The sequence below is a fragment of the Antechinus flavipes genome, chromosome 3, assembly GCF_016432865.1.
Source record: "Antechinus flavipes isolate AdamAnt ecotype Samford, QLD, Australia chromosome 3, AdamAnt_v2, whole genome shotgun sequence".
Lineage (NCBI taxonomy): Eukaryota > Metazoa > Chordata > Mammalia > Dasyuromorphia > Dasyuridae > Antechinus > Antechinus flavipes.
In genome coordinates this window covers 632,548,629-632,572,210 of record NC_067400.1, presented here as the reverse complement: position 1 = coordinate 632,572,210, position 23,582 = coordinate 632,548,629, and the positions used below count along the sequence as shown (strand labels likewise).

At 43.4% G+C, this 23,582-nt stretch overlaps 1 protein-coding gene across 1 annotated transcript; it reads right to left on the bottom strand.

Moving 5' to 3' along the window:
- Positions 1-1,866: 1,866 nt before the first annotated feature.
- Positions 1,867-17,178, bottom strand: LOC127556822 (zinc finger protein 271-like). Its single transcript, XM_051990266.1, has 6 exons — positions 17,009-17,178; positions 13,085-13,185; positions 10,300-10,426; positions 9,736-9,807; positions 6,187-6,281; positions 1,867-5,792 (listed from the first exon to the last, which is right to left on the bottom strand). The coding sequence occupies exons 2-6, from the start codon at positions 13,139-13,141 to the stop codon at positions 3,294-3,296; spliced, it is 2,850 nt and encodes a 949-aa protein (XP_051846226.1). The 5' UTR covers positions 13,142-13,185; positions 17,009-17,178; the 3' UTR covers positions 1,867-3,293.
- Positions 17,179-23,582: the final 6,404 nt, after the last annotated feature.

Sequence of the window (23,582 nt, the reverse complement as noted above, 5' to 3'; positions counted from 1 at the left end):
ACTGGTTTATGATTTCCTAGATCATACTCCCTTCCCTGGTTCCGACACCCACATGTTTTGCCCCTCCTAGTCCAAATCAACTCCCGGAGAGCAATGAGTTGTATCACTTTTGTATTTGTATCCCCAGAGTGTAGCGGGGTTGACACATAATAAGCGCTTAGTGAATGCTTTTTGAAGACATTATAAGCGCTTAGGATGCTTTTTGTTCACATAATAAGCGCTAAGTGAATGCTTTTTGTTCACATTACAGGCTATAGACGCTCAGCAAATGCTAGCACCTGAGCATTCCATAGCTTCAACCTTCCCTGAGTTTGTGAACAGAAACAGGAGCACATGTAATAGAATCGTTCAGGAAGGTCTTCCCGCCTTGGTCGCTCGCGAAGGCTTCTCTCCGTTAGGAATTCTCGGAGTGCTCCAAGTTCCTCCTTGCTTCTAAAAGCTTTCCCACATCTTACACTCGGTTTCTCTCCATTGGAACCCCTGGGATCTGCATCTGTCCTGGCCAAACGTGCCCAATTTGTCCCATTCTAAAGGCTTCTCTTCCCTAGGAGCTCCTCAGCGGGCAAAAAGCATCCCTGGCCACGCAGGCTGTTGCAGGGACACGGCTTCTCTCCCGGATGCAGTCTGATGTGATGACTAAGCAGGACTTCTTCCCCTTGGGCTGGGGCTATCCGTGGGGTTTGTAACGGCTTTGCTCCAGGAAGGAGTCTCGTGAGCAGGTGCCCGCCTTTATTATCTCCCAGAGCATCTTCCTTAAAGAGCTGTATTGAACTAGGTCGGCAAACTGGCTGAACTTCTTTCCGAGCCTCTTTCCCACAGGAAGGCCCGGATACCGAGCAAAGACTGAACCCCGGAGTGTGGTACAGCGGCTCCCCCCAAAGTCACCTGATTAAGAGGAACTCTGGGAGAGCCGGCTGCTTGTCTGCCACGGCTCCCTTCAGCTCCTCTGAATTGCCCAAGCTTCTTTCACGAGGGATCAACCTTGGCTTGGAAGCGAATGGGGGGAGGGGGTTGGGGAGGGGTCCTTGATTATAGGACCACAAAGAAAGGCCCAAGTGAGCCTGGCACGAAGCGCCCCCAGTCAGACGGCATGAATTGAGCCCCTCAGAAGGCCGGGCGTGGTGCCCAACGCCACCCCAGCGCATGCCGTCCTCCACCACACTCCCCGAAACTGTTCCGGCCCAGGCAGACCCCCGGCTCCAGGCCCCGCAGTGACCCTGCTCTCTCCCGGGGGACCTGCCAACCCAGCCCCAAGGATGCACGGGCAGAGCTGGGCCAAAGCCCCGGGAGGGCAGGCCCGGCATCCCAAGCACGGGAGCATTAGGGAGCCAAGGCAGGTCTGTGAGGGAATCCCTAATCAGCGGAGGGCAGCTAGTGGCAGGGCGGGTCTACCCAGCTGTTCCCATAGGACTGGGTTAGGGGGCGGGGACCTTCTGGGGCTGGCACCTCCCTCCCGCCAGGTCCCGTGTGCCCACTAAGCAGGTCCCAGGAGTCCCTGGAGCCATGGTGGGGGAGCGCACCATGGGGGATGTGGGCTGCTGCTGCCATAATAGGGCCACTGCAGAAAATAATAAACTTTTGCCAGTTTAACTTTTCGGGTTCGGAAATTCAGTTAGGAAGGACCTGCCCCGACCAGACGGGGGTTCCCACAACTCCCTGCCCTGCACCAAACCTCATCATTTTTGGTTCCCTGACTGGAACCGAGGGCACCCCAACCTCTTCACTTGTACCAGTTAACTGATGTTGACCTAACTTCTGGAAATCAGTATTATAGTCAGTGCTGGTATAATTTCTGCTTTCCATTTCCCATATGAAAATTTTCATTTGCTTGCTTAAATGACTCACGATTAAATCTTTTAAAATATTACATTATATATTTTCTCATTATTACTATTCTGGTTGATGATAAAGTACAATCTTTTAATATTACATTATATATTTTCTCATTATTACTGTTCTGGTTGATTATAAAGTACAATCTTTTAAAATATTACATTATATATTTTCTCATTATTACTGTTCTGGTTGATTATAAAGTACAATCTTTACATTCATGAACAGATGGTTTGAAAACTCTTACATCAATAATATATCAATAATATATTTTCCTGTCTGCTAAAATATAGTCTTATTTGAATTTTTGTGATGTTGTTTAGTTCTCTCCAGGTCTAATTCTACTAATTCTTTTTTTTAAAGAAAATGTTCATACTTATGTGAAGCTTCTGTATAATCTGCAGAATTGATCACATTTCTTTCCCCTGAGACATACTTATCCATATAGTTCTCCTCATCCAAACTTTTCCCTAAATTTTCATCCAAGTCACTAAGTATCAATTTTATTTGTAGAGTCTTAATCAAATTTGTCTACCACTTCACAGCAACTGTTAATAATGCTGGTTTACATAGGAAAAATATTTTATTATTAGTAACACATACAAATGTCCCATGAAATAATGTTTCTTGTAACTTTGGGGGAATATAGTAAAACTCATTTTGCCAACTCCTTGCTTTGCCTCCATGGAACATATGTAAGTCATTGTAATGGGCTGAAACTGAGCAGATGCAGTGAGGTCCAAGCATGTAAGGCTAATTACCAATTGGTCAATACTCTATTAGCATATGCTTGATATGCTTGGAGAAAGAATGGCCCTGCCCATTACTCTGTGCAGGCTTTGATCTGTTGGGCTATAGAGAGATTGAGGCAGGATTTAGGGGGTGGAGTGAGAAAGCCAGAGTGACTCCTGGCCGGATTTGTGTTGAGATCTCTCTCACTTTGTATCGCCATTCAATTCACGTCCAAAAAGAAGAAAGATCAAGGACTTTTGCTGATCCTGACTCCAGCTGATTCTAAAGTATCCAGGGTACTAACGCGGTCATCACAAGTCATCATTTCATTCCGCTGCAACCTACTTCTTTCTTCTGGCTTTGAGTAGCAATCATGTGAACATTGATATGATTTAGGTCCTCTAGCAATATGTCATTTATTGGTTATTAGAGTCTTAGATATTTTAAATATAAGTTTTAATAGATTTCTAATACGAATTTAAAAAATATAAGTAGGAACTTGGTCCTTTAGGAGAAGGCTTTCTCACAGTTACTACATGCATAGTACTTCTTTCCAATACGAATTGCCTGATGAAAGCTAAGTGATGTTATCTGAATGAAATTCCTGCTTCCCCATATTCTCTATATTAAAATAGTTTCTTTTCCCCTAAGAGAATTTTCTGATATTGAAGAAAATGGTTCTTTTAGAAAAGGCTTTCCAAATGTCATTTCAAAGTTTTTTTGTTTGTTTAACTAGTATGAATTCGTTGATGTGCAATAAATGATGACCTCTGGCTAAAGATCTTCCCACATTTATGACATTCAAATGGTTTCTCTCCAGTATGAATTCTTTGATGTGAAATAAGTGTTTCTTTATGACTAAAGTTTTTCCCACATTCATGACACTCAAAGGGTTTCTCTCCAGTATGAATTCTCTGATGTGAAATAAGTGATGACCTTCTGTTAAAGTTTTTCCCACATTCTTTGCACTCAAAGGGTTTCTCTCCAGTGTGAATCCTCTGGTGTGAAATAAATGAAGTTCTCTGACGAAAACCTTTCCCACATTCCTTACACTCAAAGGGTTTCGCTCCAGTGTGAATTCTCTGGTGTTCAGTGAGGTGAGATTTGCTGTAGAAGGCTTTCCCACATTCATTACATTCAAAGGGTTTATCTCCATTATGAATATCTTGATGAGAAATTAGTATTGACTTGTGGCTGAAGTTTTTCCCACATTCTTTACACACATAGGGTTTCTCTCCAGTATGAATTCTCTGATGTACAGTAAAGTGAGATTTGAAACGGAAGGCTTTCCCACATTCAGTGCACTCAAAGGGTTTCTTTCCAGTGTGAATTCTCTGATGTTTTACAAGTGATGACTTCTCACTAAAGTTTTTTCCACATTCATTACAATGAAAGGGCTTCTCTCCAGTATGAATTCTCTGGTGTACAGTAAGATGAGCATTATCATGGAAGGACTTCTGGCATTCGTTACACTTGAAAGATTTCTTTCCTGTGTGAATTCTCTTGTGTTTGTTCAACTGACTTTTCCCTATGAAGACTTTCCTACACTCATTACATTCAAAGGGTTTCTTTCCAGTATGAATTCCCTGATGGACTATGAGTGACAATTTCAGGCTGAAGTTTTCCCCACATTCATCACACTTAAAGGGTTTTTCTCCAAGGTAAGTTTTCTGATGTTCCTTTTGAGTGAAATCTTTCCCAGAGTTATTACATTTAATGTGCTTCTCTGCACTATGAATTCTTTGAAGATTAAGTGATGTTCTTTGGCTCAAGTTTTTCCCACACTCCTTATACTCAAAGGGTTTCTTTCCAGTATGAATTCTCTGATGTGCAATAAATGATGGCCTCCACCTAAACTTGTTCCCACATTCATGACACTCAAAAGGTTTCTCACCAGTATGAATTCTCTGATGTCTAATAAGTGAGGATTTCTCACTAAAATTCTTCCCACACTCAATACATCCAAAAGGTTTCTCTCCAGTATGAATTCTCTGATGCTTAATGAGTGATGACGTTTGGCTGAATTTTTTCCCACAGTCAATACACTCAAAGGGTTTCTCACCTGTATGAATTCTCTGGTGTTGAGTATAGTGATATTTATTGTAAAAGATTTTTCCACATTCATTACACTCAAAAGTTTTCTGTCCAGTATGGAGTCTCTGATGTACTGTAAGCTGGAATTTATTGTGGACAGCTTTCCCACATTCACTGCATGTGAAGGGTTTCTCTCCAGTATGAATGCTCTGATGTAAAATAAGTGATGATCTCAGACGGAAGCTTTTTTCACATTCATTACATCCAAAGGGTTTCTCTCCACTATGGATTCTCTGATGCTCATTAAGCTTACACTTCCACTGAAAGGTTTTGCCACATTCATTACATTTAAAAGGTTTCTCTCCAGTATAAATTATTTCATTTTCAGCACCATTTCTTCTTTGGTTAAATTCTTTTTCACAGTTATCAGATTCCAAAAGATTTTCTCCAACATGAATTCTCCTATGCTTATCAAGCTGACTCTTCCATCTAAAGGTTTTTCTACATTCAGTACACTCAAAGGGTTTCTCCCATGTATGAATTCTCTGATGTCGGATAAGATAAGATTTGTAACGGAAGCCTTTCCTACATACATTACATTCAAAGAGTTTCTTTCGGAGGTGAATTCTCCCATGTAAATTAAGTGATGATCTCAGACTAAAGTTTTTCCCACATTCATTACACTTAAAGGGTTTCTCTCCAGTATGAATTCTCTGATGTGAAATAAGTGAGGATTTCTCACAAAAATTCTTCCCACACTCAATACATCCAAAAGGTTTCTTTCCAGTATGAATTCTCTGATGCTTAATGAGTGATGACCTTTTGCTGAATTTTTTGCCACAGTCAATACATGCAAAGGATTTCTCATCAGTAGGAATTCTCTGGTGCTCATTTAGTTTATATTCCCTTTCTAAGTCTTCACTGGATTCATTGCAATCAAAAGGGTTCTCACCAACCTGAACTCTTTGATAAAGAGTAAAACCTTTCCTGAATTTATTCAAAAGATATAGTTTATTTTTAGCTTGAAATCTCTGATGATCATCAGGGCTTCCCAACTGTCTTATGGCTTTCCCATGTTCATTTAAGTTATCATCAGTATTAATTCCCTCACAATGCAAAAGGTGTGCATTTTGGCTGAAGGCTTGCCCATATTTGTTGAATTTATGGCCTTCCTTGCCAGTGTGAACTCTATGCTGTAAAAGAAAACAAGAATTATTACTGAAGAAATTCCTGAATTCGTTACACTCACATGATTTTTTTCATGTGCTTCCTTATTGACTCAAAACTATATAGTCATTTAATCTTTAGGACTTCTCTCTAGTATATATTCAAAATGTAAGATTTTTTCCCTTGAGGTTTGTTACTACAGGAACATGGAAAAAATATATACATATGTGTGTGTGTGTGTGTGTGTGTGTGTGTGTGTGTGTGTGTGTGTAAAAAGAGAGAGATAACAACTCACCTTAGTAAAAGTGTCATCCTGAGGGAAGTTCCTCATCTGACCTTCCTACTCCCCTCCCCTAACCCTTTCTCTAACGTGACCTTATCCATTCCAGCTTCTCCTATTTGGCAATTTCAGAGACCAACCTTTTGCAGTCTTTCCTTGGAGGATGCTTTCACACAAATATCCCGATTCAGAGACTGGTCCTCAGGGATACCTCGCCTTTGCTGACAAAGAGAGCCTGAAGAAAAACGTATGGCAATATCTGTTGTTGTTTGTGTTAGGAAAAGGGAAACTTTTCTATTAGGTTTGAGATTAAGTGTTTCATTAAGAAGAATGATGACTAAAATGCAGAAGACAGAATTAGGGAAGCTGAAATCCAAGTGCTGGGGGGCTGGGGACAAACCTACAAAAGTCAAGGTAGTGTCTGGCTCCAGGCAGCTCGCCATTCTAGGGTAACAAGTATAGGGAGAGAGGTTGTCCCTGAGAAGCCCTAGGGATGGCAGTGGAGCCACAGGAGAAGCTGACAAACATATGTCCTTCCCAGGAACTGTAGACTTAATTACCATTTTCAGAGCTGGCCATGGGAAAGGAAGGGCACCCATGAGGTGACAGCTCATAAAGTGGCTAGGACAGCAACAAGGAGCACGAGGGTCTGGGTGAGATCGGGATGTCTCCCTACCCATCCAATGGAGTGGAGCATATGGAGCCTTCTCACTCCGACGCCGGCCAGATATAAAGAATACCCTTTAATAAGTCTCTTTGGACACGTGAGTTTTCCATGTAGGCGTCTTTCTCCCCTCCTCACTGTGGATAACCGTTCCTTCGGAGAGGGCCATCAACGGATACCTTGACTTTGTCACTCACAAATCAAGACATGTCCCTCGTGATGTCGTTGGCCCTCTGAGAACGAAGGACGGACGACACCCTTTGAGTAGTTGGGGACCAAAAATGCCAGTAGCAGTTCCTCCTCTCTTCTGCCTCCTCCTCCTGCCTCATCTTCTCTTTCCCTGGCTGTGTGTGGTTCCTCTCTCTACTTGGGGAGTCATACTCCTATATGTGGGAGCACTGTCCAGAGGAATATAACTTTTGGTCACTTATATTTTGTAAGATATCTTGTGGTTTGAGAGCTAGATTTTTAATTTTTATTTTTTTCCCCCAAAATATTAGGACAATTTATTATCCTGCATGGTTTTCATTTATGGTTTCTTTTCTTTCTTTCTTTCCTTCTTTTTTTTTTTTCCTTTTGCTCAGGCAATTAAGGTTAAATAACTTGCCCAGGATCACACAGCCAGGAAGTGATAAGTGTCTGAAACCACATTTGAACTCAGGTCCTCCTGAATTCAGGGCTGGTGCTCTATCTATTCCACCAACCAGCTGCCCCTCATTTATGATTTTTTTGAAAAAGAATATTTGAAAATAAAAAAACACTTTAAAAAAGCCAATTGTGCAAAAAAGAGAGAAAACAATCAAATATGAAAACAGATATTTGCCTCATTGTGTAAATTTTACAGCAACGTTGATAGTTTTTGATAATTTTTGATAAATAGAGATTTGATAAATATCTCTCAACAAAAGTGTTGTTTTGGGCAACTACATTTAAAATATAGTAAAAATGCTAATCTTGATGGTTAGCTCTTGATGTAGATATTTAATTGTTCAGAAACTACTTTGTAACATTGTCTCAACTTTTTTTCTTTCTTTCTTTTTACTGAGGCAATTGGGGTTAAGTGATTTGCCCAGGGTCACACAGCTAGGAAGTATTAAGTGTCTGAGATTACATTTGAACTCAGGTCCTTCTGACTTCAGGGCTGGTACTCTATTCACTGTTCCACCTAGCTGCTCTGATTGTCTTGACTTCCATAGATTGTGACTATAAATTACCTTTTGGTCTTTCTGCGGACTGAAGAAGCACTATATTATTCCCAGAAAGTGCTTTTGTCTAAGGCTTTTCAGCTTTACCATAGCGATTCATCTATGCATTATTACTTTGTAATTAGAAATGTTATTTTCACCAAAAATGTCATGATATTTCAATTAATTTTAATCACCATACAGAAATAAAATTGATTCTTTTGGGTTTATCAACTATTCTTCTTGTGCACAGGTAATAAATGAATTAAAAAATGATTTGTGAGCCACTTGTTTCTGAAGTGTTTTGCTAGTCCTTTAAGAATAGTTGAACATTATGTTTTTAGAGGCTCAGAAAGGAGACATTGTGGAGGAAATCTGCCCCCAAATTAGACTGGAATTATTCTTGGTAACTAAGAATCTATTTGAATTGAAATGACTATTAGGTAGCATAGAAATATAATTTACAGATGAAAGATTACAAGTTATTCTAACTATATAGTAAGAACACATGGATTTTCTTTATATAGCCTTTTTCCCAGAAGAATCCTATTTGCCTAATTCTCCAACTGTTAGAGTAGTACATTCCTTTAGGATCAAATCAAAGATGATTTAGAAATTAGTCATATTTTTGACTCACTGGTTCAATATTCTTTAAGGCCAGTTTTTTCCCTTTCTGTATAGTTTTTAAAAACTTAAATATGTTCAAGTAACAAGAGTGCAGATCTATAAAATCAAAGGAAATGTTGAAGTTCAATTCTATTATTTCTGTAACTGCTTTGCTACAAAGGTTGTGGAGGTCATATGGTCCCACTAATCTATTTGGACACTTTTCCTTGGTGGAAATAATGTACAGTACACAAGCAGAAGAGTATAAGTTGCGTTACCCATGATATTGGTTCTTTCTGCCTCGTTCCTCAGTCTAGTTAAGAACCAAATTCTGGATTGGTGAATTTATTTGTGGGAAAGTGACAGCCAATTTAGCAATTTATTAATCACAAAATAGCAACAAATCTCTCATTTTTATACTTCAAAAATTTTTTTTAAAAAACCTATTGCAATTTAAATAGAGCTACCTGACGTCAAATCACTTTGGTTTTCCCTGAATGGCCAGTAATAGTCTCCAGCCCAAGGTTTGGTAACCCAGGATTTAAAGTAACTATAAAATTGCAATTGTTTTTTGTAAGAAACTCAGAGGATATTTCCCTCCCAGATGGATACTTTTGTGAGGATAAAGTAGGCCATTTTTTTGGTCTGGATTCTTACCTAGCCTTTTATCACTGAGTACCTCAGACAAACTGAGATCTGGGAAAGACATTAATCCAAAAAGCCCAAGGTCACCCACTGCATCGTGCACCACAACCAATCATCCTGATGCTTATCTTGCCATTGGACAGCTCTGTGACATTTACAAATCAAGACATTATCCTCAAGATGAGAAGGAAGGATGAACAGCAACAGCATCCAAAGAGGCATTTGTAGCCAGAGGAAAGCCCTGGGATGTGATCCAGCCTCCTCATTTTTCTATTTCTCAGGCTCAGAAGCTCCACTGCAGTTGTCACAGAGCGGACTCGATGCAGTGGAAGGTTTGGGAGGCAACTATCGCTTCCTCCCAGAAGTCTCCTCTTACGCTTGCTAAAGAGCCCCATTGCTTCAGGTAGCATGTCGGAGCTTCGATAGGTAAGTTGTTGTAATGTTATGAAGTATAAAACAAGAAATACACATTTGTTTTATCCCTTCCCCGTGGACTCTTGGGAAGAACCCATTGGCTAGCATTTCCAAGATGTTCTACTTGAGTTACGCTCTCCGTGATTCCCATTTGCCCTTCTTCTGTCAACACTCACCTGGGTCAGGTTCTTTTGGCGCTTCTCCTTTTTCTAACTGGGAAGTCACATCTGGTTTAAAAACTGGAAGTCCTGGCCATGGAGAGAGAAACAAAGAAGTTCTGGGGTCAGAAAACCTTCTCCAAATTCCATCCTGGCCCCTTTCTCTTAAGGGAAAAGAGGTCCTGCTGAGAGGGCTGAGAAACCAGGGCTCAACCCCTCTCTGGGACAGAGACCGATCTAACTCAGAGAGACCACTGCTTCACTGGCCCCTTGCTGCTGAGAAGAAAGGACACATGGGCCCTGAGACAGCAAGAGCCTTTTCCCTGGGGAGACAAAGAATTAGGAAGCCAGACCTTCAAGACCTGGACAATGAAGTCATAGGATATCCATCTGTGAAAGGTGAAGACTTTTCACCAGGGAACAGAGAACAAAGACACTGCTTCCAGAATTTCCCCTCAGTCAATACTTCCCAAAAATCTCCAATTCAGAACTCGTCTCTCACTTTCAGCAAGCAGAACCTCCCTACCCCCACCCCTCCCATGTGATCAGAGTTCTGCTCAAAGGAGAGATGGGCGTCCTTACCCAGAAAGATGAGGTTCTCAAAGGTCTCCAGCATCACTTCCCTGTACAGGGCCCTCTGGGAAGGGTCCATACTTCTCCATTCTTCCTGGGTGAAGTTCACGGCCACATCCTGGAATGTCACCGATTCCTGAAATGAATACATCTCTTCTTAGACCTCCATGGCTCTAAGGGGAAAGAGATGGAGGTGACAGGAGGAAATTTGGAGAGTTTCCTATAGAATAAGTGAGTGTTTCCTGAGGAATTTATGACTCTATATAACATAATAAAGGTATTCTGACAATCTGCCTGATTCCGGAGACCACTCCTCAGCTCACTGCTGACTGGTAATCTGGTCAGTAATAATCTGGCCCGGAGAATACTCCTCCTTCCTACCTATGAGTCGTAGAATTAACACATCGATGACTGAAATCTAAAAGCTTTGCTTGCATTTTGCTTTAAATGGAGTTAAATGCTATCTTAGGGGTGGATGAACTATCCCACTGTTACACCCTGTGGAGTTCTCGTTTTTCATTTGGCAGTTTCGGAATTTCCCCACCATTTTCATTAAAAAAAAAAATCTTAATATTTGTGAATGTTCTGACCCAGATAAATAAATGCAGTGCTGTACAGCAAGTCTCTGAAAGCTGCCCACTCATTTTCTGCTCCACTGTTGCCAACTGTGTACTAGTTCAGCTTAACCTCCAAGTAAGCAACAAACCGTTCGTGCTTAGGGAAGCACTCTCATCTCCTGACACTGTCTTCTGGTGGCCAGCCTGCCTTTGGTTGTATGTGAATATTTAGGTAGGAGTACACTTGGTCACTCGCCTGTCTCCACAGGACGCTGAGATGAGTAGGGATGATAAAGTCATACGGTGATGTCGTTTGATTCATAAATAAGTTGGATTTAAGTGAGACAGAGTTGCATGAAGTTGTCACCTTCATTCTCTCTTCCAAAAGCCATCACAGGCCAGTGACAAGATGAAATCAAGATGAGGGATGATGGCTTGGGATGCAGTGGATGGCTCTGACCTCCTTTGTTATGGGCCAGAATTTGAAACAAGGTGCTAAGTCAGTGGAATTGATAGAAATAATGGCTGTTTAGCATGCTGCTTAACAGTTCTTTAGTTCAGTACATGATTCACACCTTTTAAGAGAGGATATAATCTCGGACAAACTCAGCCAGAATGAGAACAAGGGAAGATAGAGAAGTGATGGCAGGTCCTCCTGCCTCCCCCACAGAAACCAAGATCCAGAAGGCCTCCAGAAAACTAGCCAACCCCAAGTAAAGGAGACAAGACTTTGAAGGAGACAATAAAGGATTTGTACTTTAACCCCTGGCTGCACTTGTGATTACTGAACTGAAACAAAGGCTGCCTCCAGAGACCCCAAGAAAACCTCAACAGAGAACACTACATTTTAGAGAGAACATTACCTTTTGGCACCAGAACGTGGGACCAAGAACCTTCATCTGTGACCCAGAAATTAGGGTGAGTACAAAAATGTTAAGGGCTAAAGTAGTATTTCAGCTAAAATGGGACAGATATTTAGGAAACAGCCTTCTTTTTCTCTTCAGGGAAAATGTGTCAAAAGCTTGCTCAGACTGATAAAAAATCAAGGTTTGATTGTAACTTGGGAGATCATTGAACTTTTAGAAACAGTACAGTACACATCTCTTTGGTTCTCTAAGGAAAAAGAACTGAATCCAGAGGAGTGGAAATTAGTAGGAGAGCAACTATGTCAATATTACAATGATTATGGACCTGACTTAATTTCCAAAGACATACAATTTAATATAACTGGCTTTAGCAAATTATATAAGTTATAGAATAAGGAAAAAGAAGAAAGAGCAGGAGGGGGGAAGATCCAGATAAACGAGGTGAAAAGGATGAAGAATTAGACAAGAAAGCAGCTAAGTACAATTCTGAGAGTGGTACTTCACAGCAGAAGGCATTAGGACATTCCCCATCTCATGACCCTCCCCCCTCAATTAACCCTTCCTCAGTGGAGGGAGGAGGAGAGGGAGGGGCAGAGACACAATCAGCACAACCTATGAAGCAGCCTATGACAACATTACAAAAGGCACTGGTTAAGGCAAACAAAGGACAGGTTATATCTGATTTAATAAATGCATACCCTGTGATTCGTGCCCCCAAGCAGCCTTCTAGACACTGAGTGACACAGATGAAAAGGCTGAAACTTGAAAGAGAAAGGCTACAGATGAGCAGTGGGGAGCAGGATCTCTTCTTCCAGCCCTGTGTCCAGGAGCCTGGGAAAGGACAGTCGGTAAATGGGCTCTGGTTTCAAGGAGCACCTGAAGATGGGATGAGGGGAGGAGGAGCTGGAGGTAAGGACCGTGGAGGGCCAGGTGGCCCAGAGGGCCATCTCAGAAGGTGGTGACAACCACAGGGATATGGAGAACAGAGTCTACTGGTCCCGGTCACACACAGCCCTGCTGATTGGGGTGCTGACCTTCTGGGCTTCTGGCATGATTAAGTTCTGGTTCTTGAGACGGGGACATCTAATCTCCAAGACTGGGCAGCTGCATGATAGTCTTGGCTGCTCTCCAGGGACCCCGCTCCAAGTTCCAGATGCCAAGGTGACACTTGCCCTCAAGTTAAAGGCCATGAATGTTGTTGGCTGCTTGAAGAGTCTCAATAACTCTAGGAAATGAGAGTCCCCATGGGCCCTGCCTTGAGGGACCCCGGGGATTCTGGGGCCTGGGTGAGCAGCCAGGACCAAGATCCAAGAAATCGCATCCATGCTCTGAGAAGTTAGAGAGGGAAAGAGACAGGAACCTAGAACTTACCTGGGGCTTGACTGTCAGGAGTTCAAAGGTTACTTCCTCAGTCTCTTCCTCCTCCATGCTCCAGATTGGGAGAAAGTCAACGTCTACAGAATCTGTCAGGGCTGCAGGGAGTCAGAAGAAGGACAAAGGCATGAGAGAGACTGAGGATAGCTTGGAGATTTCTACATCCTAGGGGAGAAGGCCCTGGTCAGCATTGTGGTGTGAGTCCAAGGAGATCCTGAGGAGCCCATGGTGACTTTGAGGGAAAAAGCAAAAATATGGAATTACTAAGTGTTGAGATGCCAAGTTTGCCCATGAGGCTACAGCACACTTCTCTCCCCTCTCCCTACTTCTAGCCTTACTTCTCTTGCCCCATATTCTACCCAATCACTCTCCTGATAATTTTAAAACACAGGTCTAACCATAGCACTGTTCAAACATCTTCACTGGCTCCTTGCTGCCTCAAACTGAAAATATAAAATCTTTAGTTAGGTATTTAAAGGCCTCCAGAAAAACAATTTAAAATTATGCAAATAACACCGCTACTGTGGTAATATGTTTGCATGACTGCACATGTCTAATCCACAGCCAATTGCTTGCATTCTCAAAAAGAGAATATGGGATTCAAAATTTAAATTAAAAAATTTTGATTTGAGAAACAATAAAATCAAATGTAGAATTATCCAAATAAAGTGACTAAAATGTAACTATACTTTGATCCAGCAATAAATGACTAGACATATAGCTCTAAGACATTAATGAGCAAAAGAAAAGTCTCTCTGCACCAAAAGTTAAGCTTTTTTTTTTTTTTTTTTTTTTTTTTTTGGCATGTGTGCTAGTAAAAAATTGAAAATAGAGTGAGGACTATCAATTAAAGACTCAACAACTTAATACATCAATGAAATGGAATATTACCATGGTTTGAGTGAAAACGACATGAAGAATATAAAGAAGCCTGGGAAGACTTATGAGAACTGATTTTGAATAGTCAGCAAGGCCAAGAAAGCAAGACCCACTGACTGCAACAATATCATTAGAGAGAAGAGCAGCAAAAGAACAGTCCAAATGGAAAGATTGCTCAAAATTATAGAGGCCAAGCTTGGTCCCAAAAAGGAGCTCTAAGAAGACCTTTTCCCACTATTATACAAAAATGGGAGATCAGAGGTATGGAATACTATAAGTAAGACCAGGCCTTTTTTTTTTTCCTTGGATGTCACTTGATTTTGTGGACTTTTACTTTCTTCCTTTTAAAAAGGCCAGATTCAAGGGAAGGAGGAGCATACACATATACTGGGAATTGCACATGATTTTTAAAAAATCAATAAAAATGTGTTTCAAAAAGAGAATAGACTTTTGCGTAAGTAAAGAGCTTTGCCACTTAGTTTTACAGATATTTCCTATTACTCCCCTTCGTAATTCCCCTTCCTTCAACCTAGTTAGACTCATGCTAGCAGATCTCCATACATAAACACCCTTGTCCATTTCACCTCTGCAACATCCCTTGTCCATTTCACTCCCTTACAAAATCCTTTGTCCATTTCACCTTTGCAACGTCCCTTGTTTTTTTCACTTCTGCAATATCTCATGTCCATTTCATCTTTGTAACATCCCTTGTCCATTTCACTCCCTTGCAACATCCCTTGTCCACTTCACCCCTGCAACATCCCTTGTTCTTTTCACTTCTGCAACATCCCTTGTCCATTTCACTCCCTTGCAACATCCCTTGTCCATTTCACTCCCTTGCAACATCTTTTGTTCATTTCACCCCTGCAACATCCCTTGTTCTTTTCACTTCTGCAACATCTCATGTCCATTTCACCTCTGCAACATCCCTTGTCCATTTCACTCTCTTACAAAATCCTTTGTCCATTTCACCTCTGCAACGACCCTTGTTTTTTTCACTTCTGCAATATCTCATGTCCATTTCATCTTTGTAACATCCCTTGTCTATTTCATCTTTGTAACATCCCTTGTCCATTTCACTCCCTTGCAACATCCCTTGTCCACTTCACCCCTGCAACATCCCTTGTTCTTTTCACTTCTGCAACATCTCTTGTCCATTTCACTCCCTTGCAACATCCCTTGTCCATTTCACTCCCTTGCAACATCTTTTGTCCATTTCACCCCTGCAACATCCCTTGTTCTTTTCACTTCTGGTCTATTTCACCTCTGCAACATCTCATGTCCATTTCACCTCTGCAACATCTCTTGTCTATTTCATTCTCTTGCAACATCCCTTGTCCATTTCACCTCTGCAACATCTCGTCCACTTCACCCCTGCAACTTGTTCTTTTCACTCTGCAACATCCCTTATTCTTTTCATCTCTGCAACATCTCTTGTCCATTTCACTTCCTTAACACTCCTCCTCCTCTCCTATAACATCCCCCGCCTCATGCTGGGGTAAGCATCTTCACCTCAAACCTGGACTACTGTCTATCTGCCTCCAGTCTCTCCCTATTCCAGTGCATTCTCCTTTCAGAAACCAAAGAGATTTTTCTGCACTGCAGGTTCGACTATATTGATACCCCTACTCAATCAACTGCAGTGGCCTCCTCTTACCTCTACAATCAAATATAAAATTCTCTGTCTGGAATCCAAAGTCCTGCATAACCTGGCCCCCTCCCACCTTTCCTGTACTCTTCAATCCTCAGCCCAGTCCCTCTGGCTGTTCCATGAACAAGATCCTCCATCTCTTTACTCAGGGCATTTTCTAGTGCTAAATCCTTGCCAAATGCTCTCCCCTCTACTCTGACTCCCTGGCTTTCTCTTCTTTATGTGACTGGTGTCTTCCTTCTCACCTCTAATTTCTCCTGTCTACACCTATTTTGTACCCATTTGTTTGCCTGCCATCTCCAGGGGAGGGACTTTTACCTTTGTATCCTCAGTACCTATAGCAATGCCAGGTACACAGCAGGCATTTCATAATTGCTTACTGATAAACTTTCTAAATTCACTTGGTTCTTTCACAGTTCTTTGCTGGCTATGAGATGATGGTCATCCAGTGAATAGTAGAGGTACAAATGACCTAGAATAATATTACTGTCATTTATGCTTGGGGCCCCCAGGAAGGCTAGCTTTACACTCCAGTGGACAAGAGATGGGTCCAGCACAAGTGAAGTTCCACAATACAAGTCTCAGCTCTGGAACTAATACCAATAAACTCTCATCAGTTCCCCAGGCTCTGAAGTCCAGTCCTTCATGGCCATTCAGTTCAAAATATCTGCACTAGGTTCCTACTATGTGCAAGCAACTATTGGGCAAGAGGGATGCAGAGAAAACAATGACTCAATCCATGGTTGGAAGGAGCCCAGAAGGGAACACAAGTGAGTGACTATAAAGTTCCCATACACACACACCAAAATTCTGTAGATGGGCGTGAGGAAGGGGGTTATTGTACCCAGGACAAGCCTTAGGAGTCTGGATAACCAGAGCTCAAACTGGATCCCAGACACGGAGATTCCCGGCAAATCATTTATATTCCAGTGTAAGTCCTTCCCCATAAACCGCAGGGGGACCCCAGAACACCCTGGAAGGTCAGAGAAATCTGGGGCCAGATTGCAACTAAGGAAGGGCTGGATGGGGGGAGGCGGGTGCACCCCAATGGAAGCTTTGCAAGAGCTTCAGGATGCTAAAGCGGAGCAATGAGGCAAGGGGGGAAGAAAACGGGGGTGGGGGGGTGAGAGGTGAGATAGGCCAGGGGGAGGAACAGCCTGTGCAAAGGTCCGGAGGCTGGAGAGGACCTCAGAGTCTGGGCACACGGAGGCAGCTGAAGACAGAAGGCTGCAGCCCTATCACGGGGACGATTGGCACAATCCTCCGGGTTGGGGACTCTCGGGGAGGCCATGGGGAGGCGCACATGGTTCCTGAGCATCAACATCCGGCCGAGGTCCTGCGCTCTCCGCCCCAGGGGCACCCCACTAGGCCCAGTCCGCGCTCACACTCACCTCCCCCGGGCGATGCCGGGGTCCCTGTGGGGCTCCGTGGGGAGAGGGGGGAGAAAGGGAGAGGGCAGCAGATCGCAGGAGGAAACCCGCAGCTAAGGGACCAAGTGCCGGCCTAGTGCGCCTGCGCACAGGGAGCCCATGAAGTCCAGCCCCAAGATGCGCGAGGTTCCCTCTCCGTGCTTCGCACTTGCGCACTCTCTCCCTCTCTCAGTAAAAGGAAAGTAAATGTGAGAATAACAATTGAATCCTTGAACTACCAGTCCCAGGAAGCACCGGAACATATGGAGGGCTTAGGCCTGCGGTGCGCGAAGGGAATCCTGGGAAATGAAGTCTTCTCTGCTTCTCTTTTTCACACGTGGGGTAGGGAGAGAGGGGGAGAGGAAGATTCCTTCATTAAAATGAAGAGAATGGATCCAGTTCTTTTATCCACTTTAGTTTCTATATTTGGCAGCAAACGTTTCTCCAAAGAAGTAACTTTTTTTGGTCAATCAGTGTCCACGCTAGGGAGGGGGAAAGAAAGAACTCACGAACAAAACACACTTCTCTGCATCGGGAATGATCCTGGCGGGATCTGGCAGTGGAAGCCTCAGGGAGAGGAGCCCAGGGCTTGGATGCCGCAAAGCTCCAAATCTACAACACGCTAATCCACGGGGCTGGGGTGGCTTCCCAGCAGCTCCCAAGGTGGCTTCTCGGCTTTCACTTAAACAGGAAAGGGGTCTCTGTAGTTCATGTTAGCCAGTTTCCCGTGATTCTTCAGGCAACGACCTAGAGAAACAAAGTATCTGCTCCCGCACTGTCCAAACCATAGTTTTGAGAGGATACTCTTGACTACAAGAGAGAAGGGGCCCAGGACTGGAATGCTTGTTTTCCCGATTCCTACTCAAGGGTTTGCTAACAAAGGATGCTTATGGCATCCGGAATCTCTGCTGTGCAGGGTCATTTTGGACCCATCCATCAAGCGGAGACCGCGGGAGCGTAAGGAAAAAACAAGCAAGAAGGAAAAGCTTCCTTGCATGTGAATAAGAAGTCCCCGATGTGGGCACAAGCGGACCCACGGCCAGCCGATATCACTAGGACTCTGGATAGCAAATGAGAGAACAGGGGCCCTTTCCAAAGGACCGTTCTTAGACGTTTATCTTGGGATTCTTTGTATGAATGCTTGCTAGATGGTGGAATGGGGAGATTTAAATAGCAGAAAAACCTTCAAGGGACTTAATAGAGAGAGAGGAGTCCTAATTATTAGTGCTACTATATATAACAGGCAGAATCGATGCATTTACAATAGTAAAGGAAATAGCAAGGCGATGTCGGAAGACAAGAGGAAACAAACCCCTAGAACGCAGAGATATCTTTGGTGACGTGGCCAGTCTAGGAATTTGTTTTGCTGGACTGTGAATGCTTATAATTAATATATTTTTCTTTTTTGGTTTTATGGAGTAATAAGAGGAAAAGATTATGAATGTATAATGAATGAATGAAGCAAGCAGAAAAATTAGGTGTTCGCAATTAAAAAACCCCCAAAATAATAAAGGGATCCTTCTGCACAATAAGAAAAAAGTCAGAGCATCCATATTACTCATATTATGGATTGATCTGGCAGTCATAGCTTAACTGGTCCCACTAAGAGATACTCGTTTTACCTGTTTCTGATTCCTGTTTATCTAGTCTGTTTCACTGATGTGCTTTTAAAAAATTTTAATCAATACCAAATAATTTTGATGACTACTACTTTGGCACAGTCTGAGGTCTAGAAGGGCTCTGTCTCCTTCATGCCTACATTTTATCCACCATTATTTCCTCTTTGATTCTAGACCTTTTATCCCTCCAAATTAAAGTTACTATTTTGTCTAAGACCAAAGAGAAGAGTCCAGAAGAGTCAGGCAGAAGGACAAAAATGACCTTCCAGAGTCCAGGCCGGCGCACTGTCCTCCTCCAGCACAAAGGGCGTGTGGGTTACAACTAGCTCAGGGCCGCTCATAGGCCCGTTGTCCTTTGGAGGACATCGAAGGACATATGGAGTACTCGGGTCACTCTAAAAGTGACATTAGCAAATGAAAACATCCATCTCGGCACAGCTCGGCCTCCCCTGAATTTAGAAACACCTTGGGGTTCAGAGCAGTAACTCATCTTGGGCCTGAGCTCATGACTCTGGTTACTCAGCTGCAGGCTTCCCCAGGGCCCTTGCCCAAGTCTGGTTCAAGCCGTGTTTAAGGGCCCAACCACTTGGTCCGCAAATACAAGCCCTTGCTGGACCCAGCTCTGGGATCAGAGTAACCCAGAAGCAGGCCCGATCCTGTTCCTGCTCTTTGCATGGTCCCAGGAGCCTCAGAGACAACTGCCCTGTCTCCCAACTAAAAGCTTGTATGGCTTTCCTGGCCGTGCTCCCGTCACCCACTGTTCTCTGGCTGTCTCCTTATGCCGACCCAGGCTGGGAAAAAAGCCCACTGTGATGTCTCCTCAGATTCCTAGCTCACCACTTTGGTGCTCCCCTTTAATCACTGGGGGACGGAAGGTAAGAGAGCTCGAAGCCACATTATTTCTTCCTTTTCCTCCTCCTTGTGCTCTTCCTTCCTTTTCTCCCTCCTCCATCACCACCATATTTGCCAGTCAATTAATTCTTCCTTATCTACTGTTTCACTGATTCCTGCCTCCACCCCCCCCCCCCCCCCGACTTTTAAAGTAGCATTAACTATTTCTGATTTTGCTTTGTAATGTACTTTGAAGTTTGGCCACATTGTGTCACCTTCAAATCATATGAACTTTCAATATACATATTTATAAGATAGAAAAAGCTCCTTGAATGCCTCTGATTTGGGAAGGCCTTTGCATAAAGGGGTACTTAGTCAAAGGCTTTCTCTTCAGCTATTGATATAATTGTGTGGTTCTTGTTTTAATGTATTTAATGGTCCTGATTTTCTCCTGATGTTGAGTCATCCTTGCATTCATGACATCATTTCAACTTGATCATAATTTTTTAGACACACTATAGCTTTTGTGGCCCCAAATGGGAAATGGATGGATAAATTACCGATGTAACAGAATGGAAATATTCGCCAAGAAATGACATCGATAAGTAATGGTTAGTGCCTCCCTCCCACAATTATCTCACTGAGAGCAGGAACTATTTTATTTGTGTCTGTATTCCAAGGACTCAACACTGTACCCAGCAATAGAGTCACGGTAACTCTAAAATAATTCCTTGTTGATTTGAAAGTTAGTATAGTGAGAAAAGTGTCCGTAGCAATTATAGTTAAACAAAACAAACCCCATTATGCCAAAAAAAAAAAGACATAGAAGAGTTCCAAAAGGGGAAAGAAATAGAATACTTTTCTTATCATGTTGTAAAAATAAATGTTGTTGCTGGGGGCAAAATATGAAGGTATTTTAGTCATGTGTTCATCTGAAAGAGTCTTTTAAATTTTGTTTTTACCATAATTTTTGAAGTGTTTCCTGATGTCTTTCTTTGTTACTTTTTCTCCTCCCTCCCCCCCCAACCTACCCAGCGACTCATCCCTCTCAACAAAGCATTAAACCAGTTTATCAAACCCACTCCACCCTCCACTGCATCACCTGTGAGGCATTCAGCTGTAGGTCATCATGGCCTCCCCCCACCCCCCACTCCACCTGTGCCAGGAAAAGGAAGAAGTGGATTTCCTTCCTCATCTCTTTCTCCAGGGCCATGTTAGGAAGAGGGGAGCTTGGGGAGAAGGATGCCAGCTTCTGTTCCGGGCACGTTGGGGGCAGATGTCTTCGGGATGACCAACTCATTCATGAGCGGAGGACGGGGTGAGCGGGACTGAAGCCTGATTAGGAGGGAGCAGCTGAGATCAGGGAGTTTCAGAGTGCAGGGGACCCAGCTCGGATGGCCCCAGGACCTCTTCCAGCTCCACCCAGCGGCAGGAGAACAGGAAGGAAGGGTAGAGATGAAGGGAGCTCACGTATGGCCACGATCACTGGGAGTCCGAGGGCGGAGGACTGTAGACTGGAACTGGGAGGATCAAGATTAGGAGTGTACCACTGGGAAAGGACTGAGAGGCGAGCGGATGAAGTTTCGGTGAGGATGAGGAGGGAGGGAGCACGGATGGTCCTGGTAAAAAGGCCACAATGATATCAGAGGCTGGATGGAAGAAGTGATAGTTGGGGATGTCAGAGGAATGTGGGAGGAGAAGGGGAGAAAAGGGCTCTCTTAGTAAAGAGACTCAACAATCCTGCATAAAGGATCATCAGAGATGAGAAAAGTGGAATGGAGCTTGTCTAGAAGCAGAAGCTCCAGAATTAACAGCCCCCCTCCCCCAAGAGTCTCCAAGCCTCCAAGGCTCCCTGGATCCATCCGCATTGTCCTCCCCCAGCTCTTCCATCACGGCTCAGCTCGGTGGCTCTCAGCCTGCTCATGCCCTATGCTGCGGGCCAGTCTTGAGGTCAGGGTTCGAATGAAACAAGGCGCTCCTAGGCCATTAACTCTAAGAAAAGGAAATGGACTTATGTGTAGCATGGAAAAGCTATTTAATCAATACATTTATTAAGCGCCTACTATGTGCCCCTAAACACCGAGGATGCAAAAAGAAGCAAAAGACAGCCTGCCCTCAAGGGGCTTACAATCTAATGAGAGGAGACAGCATGTAAGCAAAGACAGTCAAAGCAAACTCCATACTGGATAAATGGGAAATAACAGAAAGAAGGCACTGGAATTGGGGGGTTAGGGTCGACTTCCTGTAGAAGTCAGGATTTTACTTGGGGCTTAAAGGAAGTAGTCAGAGCCAGGAGGGAGAGAGTTCCAGGTGTTCAGGGCAGCCAGGGAGACACTGGGAACTGAGACATGGAGGGTCTTGCTCATGGTCCGGCCAGGGGGCCAAGGCATTAACTCCAAGAGTCCCAGGGGCTAGATTATGACGGGCCTCCAGTGCCAAACAAAGCATTTTGTATTTGCTCCTGGTGGCAATAGGAAGCCACCAGAGCTTACTGAGCAGGAGGGATGATCTTACCTGCCTCTTCATCAACTATGTTGTCAGCCCGGTCAAAAGTCGAAATCAAACTGATTTGTACCTGAACAATCGGGAAGGGACAACAATGGCCTGGACCTCAACTCCAACTAGTTCCAGTACCTTTTAAGGAAAAGCTCAACTGCCCTACAGGGGCAAATATGATTCCTGTGAAAACCAGCATCTTAAGCCATATCCCACAGGAAGTTCAACATGGAGATGCAACCTAAATATCACCTCCGAGAGAAATAAAGTAGAAATAGGTATCTTAACCATAACTCGGGGAGATTTCTCAATTAAACATGAGATGGAATCAACAAATAAAAAGTCGACACTTGACTACATGAAATTGAAAAACGTATGTAGAAAACAAATAAATAGTTTGGATAAGAAGGAAAAATGGGGAAAATCTATGTATCCAATAAGACAGCCACTGGACCTTTGATTTTACTCACGAAGGGAAGTCTCAGGTGAGAAATTCATCTACCAATGCAGATTGGCGCCTTTTTTGCAGCTGCATCTCGAGCCAGGAGAGTGAGTTCCTGAAGCCAGTTTGTACCAGAGGTAAGGCCTGACCAGGGCATGGAGCGGGCTTTCTATCAGTGACCCTACACCAAATTCAGTCTTCCATCAGATCGCTCCAAAAAGTCTCTAATACCCAACATGCAGATGGAATTATAAAAGGTCCCCCCAAATAAAGGATATGACTAAGCAGTTCTCAAATGGAGGACTATCCCAAGTCACTAATAATTAGCAAAATGCATCAAAACCAGTTTCATTTCATTCTCAGCAAGTTGGCAAAAATGTCACAAAGTCAACTTTGGAGGAGGATACTAGCACTGTGACTTGGGGCATTAAAGAGTAGGAGGGGATAAATCAGAAATAACCACAGGGTAAAAAACAAAGGAAATCAATGGATTTTAAATAAAATTATACAAATATATACATATAATTTGGATGTATATTAATCCTGTATAAACATGGAAATATACAATCGTTTACCGTTTTGGGGTAGTATATTTTTATCCGGGTTTTTTCTTTCTATTCTTATTTATGTATCCAAACATCTATACGTAGGATTAATCTAAATTAAACTTTAATTTATAACACTGACTTAAAAGTACTTTTCACGTATAGATCATCTCTCCCCACCCTTGATGCCCAGCTGTGCAATTCTGCTGCCCTCTGATGGCAGCCAGCGGGTACCACAATGCGGAGGAAATCCAGGTTTTTCTGGCCGAGCCCCCAACAGGTGTGAGAGATCTCCAGCGAGGTTTCCCGGTTTCCCTGCGATCTCTGGGGTGGGATGCTCGCTGCTCTGAAGACCCTGGACTTGACCCCGTCTCTGGTCCTTACCATCCATGTATTTTGAGTTGGGCCAGTGCTTGGGAAGGTCTCTGCAGGAAGGGTCCGGCCTTCTCTCCCCACAGCCACCTCCTGCCTCTCCAGGGCCATCGCCCACGTGGGCCCGGAGGACACCTGGAATTCTGTGTGTGAGAGTGACCACCTAGTCCGGCCCCCACGCAAGGAATCACTCCTACCCCCCCCCAAGGGATGGCTTGTGCAGCCTCTGCTTGAAGACCTCCCAGGATGGG

Excerpts from the sequence above, each read along its gene's own strand:
- LOC127556822 (XM_051990266.1), bottom strand. The coding sequence starts at position 13,141 with ATGGAGGAGGAAGAGACTGAGGAAGTAACCTTTGAACTCCTGACAGTC. Across the intron at positions 6,282-9,735 it reads GCCAAAAGAACCTGACCCAG|GCTCTCTTTGTCAGCAAAGG; the intron begins GTGAGTGTTGAC and ends GTTTTTCTTCAG. Across the intron at positions 5,793-6,186 it reads CCAAGGAAAGACTGCAAAAG|CATAGAGTTCACACTGGCAA; the intron begins GTTGGTCTCTGA and ends TTTCTTTTACAG.